Source organism: Dinoponera quadriceps, unplaced genomic scaffold (assembly GCF_001313825.1).
Source record: "Dinoponera quadriceps isolate SergipeBrazil2010 unplaced genomic scaffold, ASM131382v1 scaffold1565, whole genome shotgun sequence".
Classification (NCBI taxonomy): Eukaryota; Metazoa; Arthropoda; class Insecta; order Hymenoptera; family Formicidae; genus Dinoponera; species Dinoponera quadriceps.
Window position 1 is genome coordinate 807,683 of NW_014556124.1, and position 11,903 is coordinate 819,585.

Here is an 11,903-nt window from a genome sequence, read left to right on the forward strand (position 1 = left end):
GCGAAACTTCGCGAGTATCGTGCATGTAATCGCAGACGTTTCAGAAAACCCGAAGAGGATGTGCGTCCTCGGCGGAGGGAGGAGAGAAGGGCTCTCACGAAATTGACATGGTGACCCTGCTTCTTTTTATTATTCTTCTTGTTATTCTTCTTCTTATCTCGAAACCGGAGAAGGAGAGCGCTCTCCCATCGAGCTCCTCCCGGAGTGGGGCATAAACGCGTGCGACGACCAGATGAAGAGTACGGTGCCAGTCAACTCAAATTTAAGTGATTAGTGCTCCCTCGATCAGTAGACTCCGGATCATCGAGGACGCTTGACGGTCGTCTTTGTGACAATCTATCGATTCCTTCCGTCGTAACCGGGCAGGTTAACCGGCTGGAGAAATATTCACGATCTTAGCGATCGGTAATCGCGAAAGGAAGAAAATCGTCCACGAGATTCTGGGAAATAGAAAAATTATCTCGAGTTCGAAATTGCATATATCCAAACTCGAACTTGCGAACAAAAGAGAGAGAGAGAGAGAGTGAGTGAAAGAGAGGGTGGTTTTGAGGTTTCACCTAAAATTAGAGAGTATCTCAAGTGAAATTTGGTTAAACCCAACGAGACTTCTGAAGAGAGTCGGGGATTAATTAATGGGTTGGCGATATACAGCTGTTTATTAATGTGCAGCGCGATATAAAAGTTCGTTTATTCTGGAAACATTCGCTGAATATCGAGGCTGCAGCCGACACGAGGCATTGGCTATCGCTTTACTTTGCGTCAATCGATTTTTCATTATTATCATTGATATCACGCGACTGACACAGTAGCCAGCAGTGATGAATCGCCCGGTCGACCGGACGGACATTTGAGATACAAAGAGCGACTACGAGATCCTCTGGGAGCCGAAACAGTCGGGACTATTTTTCTGCGAACACTCGAAAGAAGGTACGCCCCACCTTCCACCAGCCCTAACAATACTCCAAGAGAGTTCAAAATCCTCGGTCTTTATGACCAGCTAGGTAGTTCTCGTGAAGTTGTGGTGAGGTGAAGAGACGAGGCAGAAGAGAGTTCCGAGATTCCCCGGCTGTCGTCTCCGTAATTATAATATTTGATGATTGAATGCGAAAGAGAAAGAGCGAGACATCGATTTACTACGTTGATAACTGTGATAACGTGATTTTACTTGAGACTTTTCGCACATATAGACGTCCTTGGCTAGATAGTGCGATTAGAGTAACGTACTGTAAAAGGGTGTGAAATACCCGTGGAAATTGTACGAGTCAGCAGAAACAGTGATTTTGGTGATTATCGAGGAATCGAGAACCTGCAAACATGGTTGTCAACGAGATGTTACTATTGGCGCGAATGGCCAACATAATGGTTACCTTGAACGCCACTGCGAATACCACTGCAATCGAGAACATCAGCACGACGACACTGTCGCCGGAAGAGAAAGAGAATAGGTTCGACATGGATGACAGTAAGTATTCGGTATTTAACAAAAATCAACCCTCCACCGTCGAAATGATTTTTAGGGCGCGTCACGACGCTTCTCACGAAGCAACTGTAATGCAAAGCGTGAAACTGACAAAATTATATTTTCGTGCGTCGCGTAAAATCGCCACCGACTTAAATAAAGTTACATCGGGTGCTTCTAATAAGGTTTCAATGCCGTAAATTAAATACTATCGGGAGAAAATCGCTTCGACGTAGAATAAAGGAAATAGGGGTCAATCGGTGTCACGTGCCGGCGATCGCATACTGCGCTAATCGCTGATCCAATACGAAGACGAAACATTAACGTAGCGTTCGAGAAACTGATAGAGTCGCGTACAGAAATATCGTGAACGCGCTGATAACCTCTCACGAGTAATTCGTAATGGTTCGAAGCTCGTCGTCGCTCGAGACGTCAATTGATATAATGAGAAACGGCGAGCTCTGATAAATAGATACGCTTAGATCGAGAACGTAAAAAATGCGCTCGCTCTAATTGCTGCCGAAATTGTGCGCCTCAAATTATCGGTGAATCGTTAAGTCCGAATCTACAATAGGTGTGTGAAAGTCGCAATAACGCGAATCCGGATTAACGCTTCCTTTAAGCAATATGTAAATGAGTTCTATTATTGCGGAACGTCGAACAGAAACGCCTTGAAATCGAATTACAACAGAGACTTCTGTAAACAGTAGACTTTTATTATCCGAGAGCATCAATATCTTTAATATACGTTAGAATTAGAAGATTCTAGAAAGGCTTCCAGGTCAAACATCGACTCAAATGTCGATAACAGATATCCATCCGATACAAACGATGCAATAGCCGGCTATAATGGCTCGACAGATAAGAAAAATAAAAACGCTTAGGATCATCCGTTTGCATGTGTTTACGATTTGATCCTATTTCGCGATTATCCGACTTGACTTTGAGTCCCCTTGATTTTGATTGAATGAAGATCGCACGTCGCGCGCGATCAGCGTGAAGAAACTTACAACTTCGTCCGCGGCTCTCTAATTCAATTACATATTTTCGTCTTTGTGTATAGTCGACGTCATGTATCATTCCACAGGCGGAAAATTACATGATTTTCCACCTTACAGATAACCCACAAGGCAGTAGATTGTAGAGGTAATTCTAATTATAATGTGATACGGATTTTAATAGCTTTAGTTAACGCGGGTTTGATCTCATATCGAGTTTTCACGTCGGATGAACACCCAAATCGCCTCGTATATGACAGCCCGATACGTACGGCCGCATTAACGGAGTCACAGGCGCGTTTAATACGATCGCATATTTTTCTTTCATCAGAATGGAACATGTGGCAGTGCTACGCGCCGTATGGCTGCTTTTACAAAGGATCACCCTGGTCCGGAACAAATCGGCCGGTATCCGCGGTTCCGATACCCCCCGACGTCATCAAACCCCGTTATCTCCTCTACACGCGGGAGAACGAACAGTACCACAAGCTGAAGATCGACAACTTCCAGACGATTAAGAAAGCGCCTTTGAAGAAGGATAAAACCTTGTACTTCATCATTCACGGATTCCTCGAGAACGGCGACAAAACGGCCTGGATCTCGGTAAGGCCATAATGAATTCCCCCCCTTTCTCCTCCCTCCAAAAAACAACCCCGGTAGAAATTTCATGCAGTTTTTGAGTAGTTACTGGACAGTTTGTTGACTTCCGTCTAGTAACTGAGGAGTAAAACTACTTGGGATCCCAATCAAGATATAACGTTTTTCCTTAGTTGTTGCACACAAAAAATGCGCAAAGTCCGGATCTATTTACTGAACGAAAACAGAACGATAATAAATAAAAGAGAAAACTATTCAATTGATTAATAAACGAGCCTATTGCCCATGAAATGGTCAGTTTTGCCCTGAGAGTACCCCTTGAACAAAACTCTATCAAGTTGTCCATTTTCTACGCCGTATTGTTACAACTACTGAGAATAGATTAATAACTAGACAGTAACTGAATGGGAAAGCTGCGTACATTTCTACCAGGGAATGTATCCGAAGGACGTGCCTCTTCGAGGAGTGAAAATCCCACGAGGCTTCGGAAAACGTAGAAAGCGCCGGTGATTTATTAATTACTCGAGCAGCTCGATATATTTGGATCTACGCAATAATAATTCAGCCGCTCTCTTGCCGCGAAAGAAAATATTGATCTCATATTAATTTCTTCCTCGCGCTAAGATAAATTATTATCTCCTTTTCTGCGCGCATACGCGATTTACGTGTGACGCGCAAATACCGTTTTCCCGCGAGTATCTCGCGGGGAGAAAGAATTCTCAGCGCGATAATACAGTAAACACAACATTACTGACGTCGCGTCTCGACAGAGGTTGATCAAAGAGCTGCTGATACGGGAGGACTGTAACATTGTGGTCGTTAACTGGATGAACGGGGCTGAACCACCCTACACGCAGGCGGTGGCGAACACGCGACTCGTCGGCGCGATGACGGCTCGCCTGGCGTCTCAACTGATCAACGTCGGCGGGATCGCGCCCGAGAAGATGCACGTCATCGGACACAGCCTGGGTGGCCACACCGCCGGTTACGTTGGCTACTATTTGAGGACGGATTATAATTACAACCTCGGCCGAATCACAGGTAAAACTATTATCTAATCGCAGCGATGATACGTCGGCGCGAAACTCCTTGTTTAGATTACAACGTCGAAAATCAGCGGTAAGAGCCAAACGGGTGTCGGTATCCATTGTGCAATTCTCAAATGTACGATTCGCGACAATTCTGTATACCAAACAATGTGTTAACAACATTGTACGATTAAAAGGGCCGGAAAAGATCGGTTGAGACGATTACAATTATCAATTAAATGAGCCAACACTTACATATTCGGCTTATATTGCTGATTTGTGTTGTTAATCGTAATAATCTTAATATTGTTGCAAGTTTCGTGAATTTGAAAATACTGGGCTCTTCTTGAAAAAGTATCACATGTTCTTTGATCACGTAACCGTCCTCAGGGATCCCCTCTCGATTTTAATGTTTCTACGTCGCCAGTAATGAAACGATCGAAATAAAATTCGTAAATTACGCGATATCGTCGTGAGTTGTCGTAAAAAAAAATGGCTGGATAGATTATCCTCCAAGATTCTGTATACGCCGGAGAGTCATTGGGCGAGGTCGAAGAAGCAATTGCGACAGGAGGAGGGTGTCAGGAGCCTCTCGATGCGAGGCTGAAGAAACGATTGCGACAGGGAGTGCCGTAAGATGAGGAAAAAGGAAAACGCCGGTCGTGACGTAATGAGAACATGCAAATCGCGGAAGACGCGTGTGCGTAGACGAGCGTGCGTTCTCGGCGCGGCGTCATCACAATCGCGCGTGTCCCCGCCCGTGCGTGCGTACGACATCATCTCGTTTCTTCTTCCCCTCCTTCTCACCCTCGCACCTCCGTCCGTCAAATAATCAATGTCGAGTGAGTCGTCGTTTGTCCCCCTCCGAGCGGTCGCAGACAGCTCGGAGGATTACGAAGATGGCCGATTGAATCGCAAACGATCAGGATAGCAGTCGTCGCAGGAGAGACTCGCGCGGAAAAGTCGAGCGCGTGAATGCGACCGTACGGAATCGTACGGAGAGAGAAAAAAGAAACAAAAAAAAAAGAAAAAGAAACAAAACAAACGTTCGCTCGTTCACGTATCCGTGGCTCTCCGACTCTCCGTCCGGATTCACATTGCGCGAACTCTCATCGAGTTCGCGTCGGATCGGTGAAACTTTTTCGGACGCGGTAAACGAGGGGAACACAAACGGCCGGCAAATAAAAGGACGATAACGTCGCGCCGTTACGACGTTGCCTCGTGCATAACGGCTTGAAAATCGCCGAGGAGCACTTTCGTTGCGCTTACCTGTGATTTATGCCATCGGATGCGAATTTTATATAACTCCCGTTCTCGCTCGATCGCGTGCCGGCCGAGGTTTTTTACGGTCCGTCGTGGCGGAAATTAAAAACACAATCGGTTCGCGACGCGCAACGATCGTTCGCTCCTTTCCGCGACGTTCTCTCTCCGCCCACCGGGTGATCCTTCCTCGGCACGACAAAATCGTTACGTGAATGAACCCCCCATCGGCCTTCCGAGTCTCCCCGCGGGGAGATTACGCGACCGCTCGGCAGCGCGAGAGTTCCGCGCGAAATTTCCGGGCGCAATCGATGCAATCGAACCGATTGGCGGCGGACGGGGCCCGCGTTACGTAAGCTATCGATCCCATCGGGAACTACCAGGATAGCAGAAGAGGGTACGAAGTGTGTGCGTGAACGAGGACGGGGGGGGATATAATCGTCATGGCTACAATACGACCCGCAGAATTCCGCGAGGGCTGGCCACGGAATAGCCGCCCTCTCTCCGCCTCGGTGGCTGCTCGTGGTCGGGACAACCCCTAGCCGGGACCGGGGGTGTTCCGGCTCGACTCGCCAGGGTAATCGACGGGATCTCGTTTGCGCGTCGAGGATGGCAGCGGGAAGCGTGCTCCTAGACACGCCCGAAGACGAGATCGCGGTAAACAACCGGAATAAGAGCGCACGCGGAGCCAAGAAGTGGCAGGAAGACAGCTACCTCGTCCGAATAAGGATGAGGAAGACAAAGAAATGTTGATCCTACTCCGGACGGCAGGATACGTCAAAGTTGTGGGAGAGCGTCGGGGAGCTGTCGAATTGTTCGTCGGATCTCATCGTAGCACATAAACGCATTTTTATAGAAAAAAAGGAAACCTGAATACGCGAAAAGAAATTGGATTAATTTTCTCATGGCGATTGAGCGAAGGATATTTGCTTAAAACCGGCCGAAAACGAATAGCAGTTGTTGCGTCGTGGATCGAAAACTCAACACTCGTCTCGGCGGAGAGCTTCATTCTCTCGGTGAGGACAAAAGCGGCAATTTCACAAAGAATGAGGGAGATAAAGGCGCATTGTGCTGCGACACGGGACTGCCGTAACGATGCCTTTCCTCTTTCGCGAACCAAGCTTTTAATTTATTGTCTCGGCAGACCGAAAAATAACTTCCGCCTTTACGCAATACGCCGGTAACAACCGCAGTCCGTGTGAGTTACGATCGCGGCATTTGGTAATCCTTACGTAGCTGCGTATATCTCTTACAAGTCGAGCATTGAGATTCGTCGAGAGAAGCGGGTGAACCCTTCGAAACAACACGGTCTCACGGTGACGGAATCGCCTTCGACGATGAACGATGGTGTGATCGGCGATGTTCGAAGACCGCCGATTCGAAATTCCTGTCGCGACGCGAATAGTTACGTCCGACGCGCAACTATTACTACTGCGGAACGAGTGCATCTCTCTCGGCATTTCCCGTGTGCAGATACTATTCACACTCTACTAAAGACGTAAGCCACAATAATTCCAAGGTCCTCTCCGCGAGAATATTTTCTCCCATGTCGTAAGAAATGTTTCTCTCGTAAAATTACTTCGGCGCGATGGTCGTTTTGATTACACAGGCAGAGATTCCATAGAGGTATTTACGAACACTTCCTTGTGATTTTTCACAGAAAGAGCCTTTGTTACAAATCAGACCCGCATGGAGAGATGTAGAATGGCAAAACGGTTAGCCCGATTTAAATGCGGAATCCGTTCCCTTCGTCACGAATTTATTCCGCCGACGACGCGTCGAATTCGCTCGTCGCTCGCTCGCTTCGCCGAACCTTTCCAAATTCGTGCGGCGAATAGCGTAACCGGCGATGTTACGACGTTACACTTGCGTTAACATTCGTCACGTTGCATTTTCACCGGCAGGCCTTGATCCGGCGGAACCGCAATTCAGCAACACCTCGCCGCTGGTCCGGCTGGATCCAACGGACGCGACGTTCGTGACAGCCATTCATACCGACGGCGTTTCTTTTATGGAGGGTGGCCTCGGCATCGTACAACCTGTGGCACATATCGATTTCTATCCGAACGGCGGCAACCACCAACCCGGCTGTAATGAGGGTGTGATTAATTCCATCACCAGAGAAGACAGCTTCTTTCGAGGTGAATTTCAAATCGATATTCGAACGTTTCAGGGACTAGGTAACAATTAGATCGTAATAATCGACCGGCATCTATATGATGTCTTCTGCATATCACATAGATAGCTAGATATCGACGATACATTGATATGATATCAACGAGATGTAACGTCGATCCTTTGCATCGATCAATGACACATCTAATAGTTACTCAATCGAATGGTCCGAAAAATCAATCTTCGAATCGATCATCGACTTATAAACCCGAGGATCATCGTCACCGATCATTCATTGATCGGAAAGCGGAGTTTAATTGCGCGAACGCCGCGGTTTTCTTCCTGCAGGAATCAAGAAATTTCTCAGCTGCAACCATGTTCGCAGCTACGAGTACTTTATCGAGAGTATAAACAGCCCGTGCCCGTTCTTAGCCATGCCGTGCAGCTCTTGGGAGAAGTTTCAAGAGGGAGGCTGTTTCGACTGCAAACACCAATACTGCCCCAGGTTAGGGCTGGACGCTCAACCCGGAAATTACGACGCGTCCGTGTACCTGATGACCGGAGAATCCAAACCGTATTGCAGTTAGTATAACAATTCTTTTGTAATCAAAGTCGTCGGATTCGTCGCTTTAGCTCGAGTTGGATCGGAGAATTGAGAATCGTAACGAAGCGATTCGCAATGGTGGAAAACTAACGAATTGCATTCATTTACAATATCTATAACTTCTTCATGTTCTGTCTTTTTTTATGTATAACCTACTCTTATATCGATACCTGTGTACCAAAGGGATTTACTCTGTCCGTCTCAACAGACGAAATAAATAAATAAAACATGTATAATATATAAATATATATAATAATGGTCATGAAATAATCGTGATAATTGTGTTTTCGCGATATTTGCAGAGGCCCACTATAAGATAACGATAAATATCTCGAAGACCAACGAGAGCGTGTCGCACGGCGGCGAAGTCGGGATGTTCGTGGTGCACGTGATCGGCGCGAACGGAAAGAAAACCGAAGGGACACAGCTGAGCTCGGAAGCTGAGTACTACGAGCCAGGTAGTACGCACACCGTGGTGTTTCCCGGAAACTTCGTGGGCAAGCCGCAGTCAGTGGAGATCATCTGGGAATACCAGACTTCGATCCTTAATCCGCTTACGTGGCGGCTGTTCCACACACCGCGAGTCTACATCGACTCGTTGACCATCAAGAATCTGGAGACCGATCACAGGTACTTCTTAATGACCGCAAATACGCGATCATCATCAGCATCGCACGAATTTCTAATTTTAATTGTCCCCGTTTTCTTCACTGTTTTTTCCGCAGTGTCACCTTGTGTCCGGATGAATCGAAGACGCTGTTCAGGAACAAAGCGAAAATCCTGACCGTGGATAACTGCCGCGTTACGAAGTACAACAACATAGTCTCCACGTGAAGGACCTTCGATCCGCGTTCTACGTCGTATCGTCTTCCCCATAGTCAGGACCCGAGATCGATGTAATGTTGACGAGTTAAGATTTCAACGCTACGGACGAATATAATCTCTCCGTCTTCCTGGGTCGAAATTCTAGTCCTGTATTCGATCTGCTTAGCTCTACATTTTCAAATCTTCAAATGAAGAAAACGGAAATAACTTTCCATTTGTAGCGTCAAAGGGAGCGCAGTAGGAAACCTTTGAAGACTTAATGTAGAATTGAATAGACTTAATATCAAACTGAAATTTCATATTAAAGAGCTGAAATTTTGACTCGGGTTCGTTCGCGAAAGTTGACATAAGATAAATCTCTCAGTCCGTATGCGTCACGAAAGATCCGGCTCGTCGAATCGACTACCAATTCCAATATCGGGTCGAAAAGTCGACTGTCCGCTCGTTATCACGAAATAATTATCGTCTTATTCGTTATCACGCGAATGGCATTCCGAAGGCCTAATGTTCATTATTTATTTTTCCATATAGATAAGAGTGAGAGGCTAAAACAATCGATCGTATTTCTCATCAGACCAGGATGTCTCGAAATATTAAATTGCTCGTTTTGAAATAGTCGTATAAATCGTACGGCACTCGAGCTCGAGAAGTCTCCGTGGGGCATTTCTCGCGTGAGACGAGAGTGAATCTCGGGTTGATCGCGGGAAGAGATTTCACGCCGTTTCCGACTTGATCCGAGTTCGTGCACTTCGCGACGGTCGCAGGTGAACAGCCGGTCAGGAATGAACTAACGCGAATTGCGCATAATAACGTCGGTTTTCTTCCAGAGACCAATGGCAAAGTCACGATCCTTTCACTGTCATTATGCGCTCACGGTGTCTCTCTCTGTCCTTCTCTACTATACTCTATCCTGTATGATTCTTTTCCTCACACTGACGTCGCCGTCAAACGCTTTCGTGCGATGTTCTCGTCATCCTCGCGCGGTCGCGTCGATAAATCGTCGCCGATTCCACAGCAGTAACGTTGCTGTGGAATTGAACGTTGAACGCCTGAACGTTGTCGTGTTTATCCCATAGCTATGTAGGACATGTCGAGACGTAAATAACGGCATTTAACGCCATGGTGATCTTCTTGTCTTGATGTCAGAGGTCTCAATCCGGCAGGAACGGCGATAAAAGAGAGACGATAATAAAGGCCGAACGTTTCAGGGAGCACCATTAAAAAACGATTAGCCGTGCTTCTCACAAATGCAAATACGACCACTCGATTATTCCGTTGTGGTAACAACGGAGCCATTGTGGCGCTCTTCTTTAATTTCGTAATTCCGCGCTGTTACGTTGAAGTTGAGCAACGCGGAACGCGAAGTGGGCCGAACAAACGAGCGCGCGCGATCGCCGCGTCCCAAATGAGCCGTGAAGAGCCGCGAGTCATCTTCTAATTCAGGCTTCGATTTGTCAGGTGTACATGTGCACTGGGTTTCAAAGCGATTTTAACACTTTCTTCACGATGCAGCTCGGAAAGCAAAGCGATACTCCGATGAGAGAACTCGTTTTCGAAAAATAAATCCCCCCCCCCGTATGAAGATTTTAAATTCTACATTAAACCTTCAAGTGGAGAGAACGGAAATAAGCTCACACCTGTAGCATCGAAGAAGCGTAACATCATGAAAGAAATGTTCAAACCGTTTTGAAACTCAGCGTGTAACCAAACGTATAGTGGAAAACGGCGAGGCGCACTTTTTAGGCGCACTAAAGTTGGAAACGTAACGAACCATCGCAATTCGATGAAAAATAAATTAGAGATCGAGCAACGATCGTATCTTACATCAAGTACATTAAACTTCACGCGAACTATTTAATTTCTAGCGAGTGTCTATTTATATGCACACAGATACTTCATGGCATAATACGCACGATAAGCCCATCAATTAATCGTTCAATTACAATAAGAGCGTATTTTAATGTATTCTTAAGCGTAACGTAATATATTCTTAAGTTTATTCTTAAGCGTGTTCTTCCGAAGGTGTACATACAAATAAAAGCCGTATCAGACTACTTTCCGCGACGTCATGTTCGCAGTTAATTATCCGCTTTTCACCCGTCTATGATCCGTTAAAGCGACGTGGATGTTATCCTGAAAGCAGTATCTCAGCAAGATGATGCAAGGACGATCTTGGCCGAAAGGAAGATCGAAACTTTCTATTCATATGCCTCTTGATACGCGTATATACTCGAACTTCGCGAAGGCACGAAATAATCGCGCGGCTGCCGGGAAATATAAACGCGATGTTAACGACCTTACGAATGCGCGTATTGCGAGCAAAAAAAATCGTTATCTATCCGCACGCCTGGTTATCCGAAAATATCGCTATTACGTGTACGCAGACGGGCGCTCACTTCCGCATTCGTTTCGAGTTTCACTCTACCGCGTCGGACTTGCTCGTGCATCGGCTACTCGTTTTACTCTTAATTCGTTATCGGACCTCCGTAATTGTAATTTTTATCTCCGGGGGAGTACACTCCGAGAAAGAATTAGTCGCAGGAGCTAAAATAGATACAGCTAATGTCGTTCACTACCGCAGATAAATTTATCAGCCTGCAGGATGACAAATTTCTACCATGGTAGAAATTGAATCTCACGGCTGCCTAGCCACGAGATAGTAAATTTACGTCTAAAGCCGACTCCACACGATGTGGCAAGTGTATTGATCACGTATGTTGGATGAATATAACATAGGTGATATATAATATATGTAGAATACAATATAAATAAATATAAATGAATATAATACAAGATATATGATCAATATAATTGCTAATGTTCGTCTACATTTGACACATCGTGTGGAGCTAGCTTTAGACATAAATTTACTATCTTATGGCTGGACATGAAGATCAATTTCTACTAAGGTAATAAATTTAGTTGCGGTAGCAAACATTAGCCTATTTTAGTTTCTATAGCTAATTCTTTCTCTGAGTGTATTCCCGTAAGGCTGGAGACAAAAATAACAATTACGG

The 11,903-nt window shown here is 45.9% G+C and overlaps 1 protein-coding gene across 1 annotated transcript; it reads left to right on the top strand.

The window, feature by feature from the left end:
• The first annotated feature begins 233 nt into the window (after nt 1–233).
• LOC106746816 (pancreatic triacylglycerol lipase-like) lies at nt 234–10,942 on the top strand. Its single transcript, XM_014623860.1, has 7 exons — nt 234–1,462; nt 2,789–3,060; nt 3,825–4,095; nt 7,247–7,483; nt 7,806–8,039; nt 8,364–8,691; nt 8,787–10,942. The coding sequence occupies exons 1-7, from the start codon at nt 1,315–1,317 to the stop codon at nt 8,893–8,895; spliced, it is 1,599 nt and encodes a 532-aa protein (XP_014479346.1). The 5' UTR covers nt 234–1,314; the 3' UTR covers nt 8,896–10,942.
• Nucleotides 10,943–11,903: the final 961 nt, after the last annotated feature.

What these genes read in the sequence shown, in the direction of transcription:
- LOC106746816 (XM_014623860.1), top strand. Translation starts at nt 1,315, where the DNA reads ATGGTTGTCAACGAGATGTTACTATTGGCGCGAATGGCCAACATAATG. An exon ending in CAACCTCGGCCGAATCACAG is followed by an intron (nt 4,096 to 7,246) that starts GTAAAACTATTA and finishes TTTCACCGGCAG; the next exon opens with GCCTTGATCCGGCGGAACCG. An exon ending in AATCTGGAGACCGATCACAG is followed by an intron (nt 8,692 to 8,786) that starts GTACTTCTTAAT and finishes TTTTTTCCGCAG; the next exon opens with TGTCACCTTGTGTCCGGATG.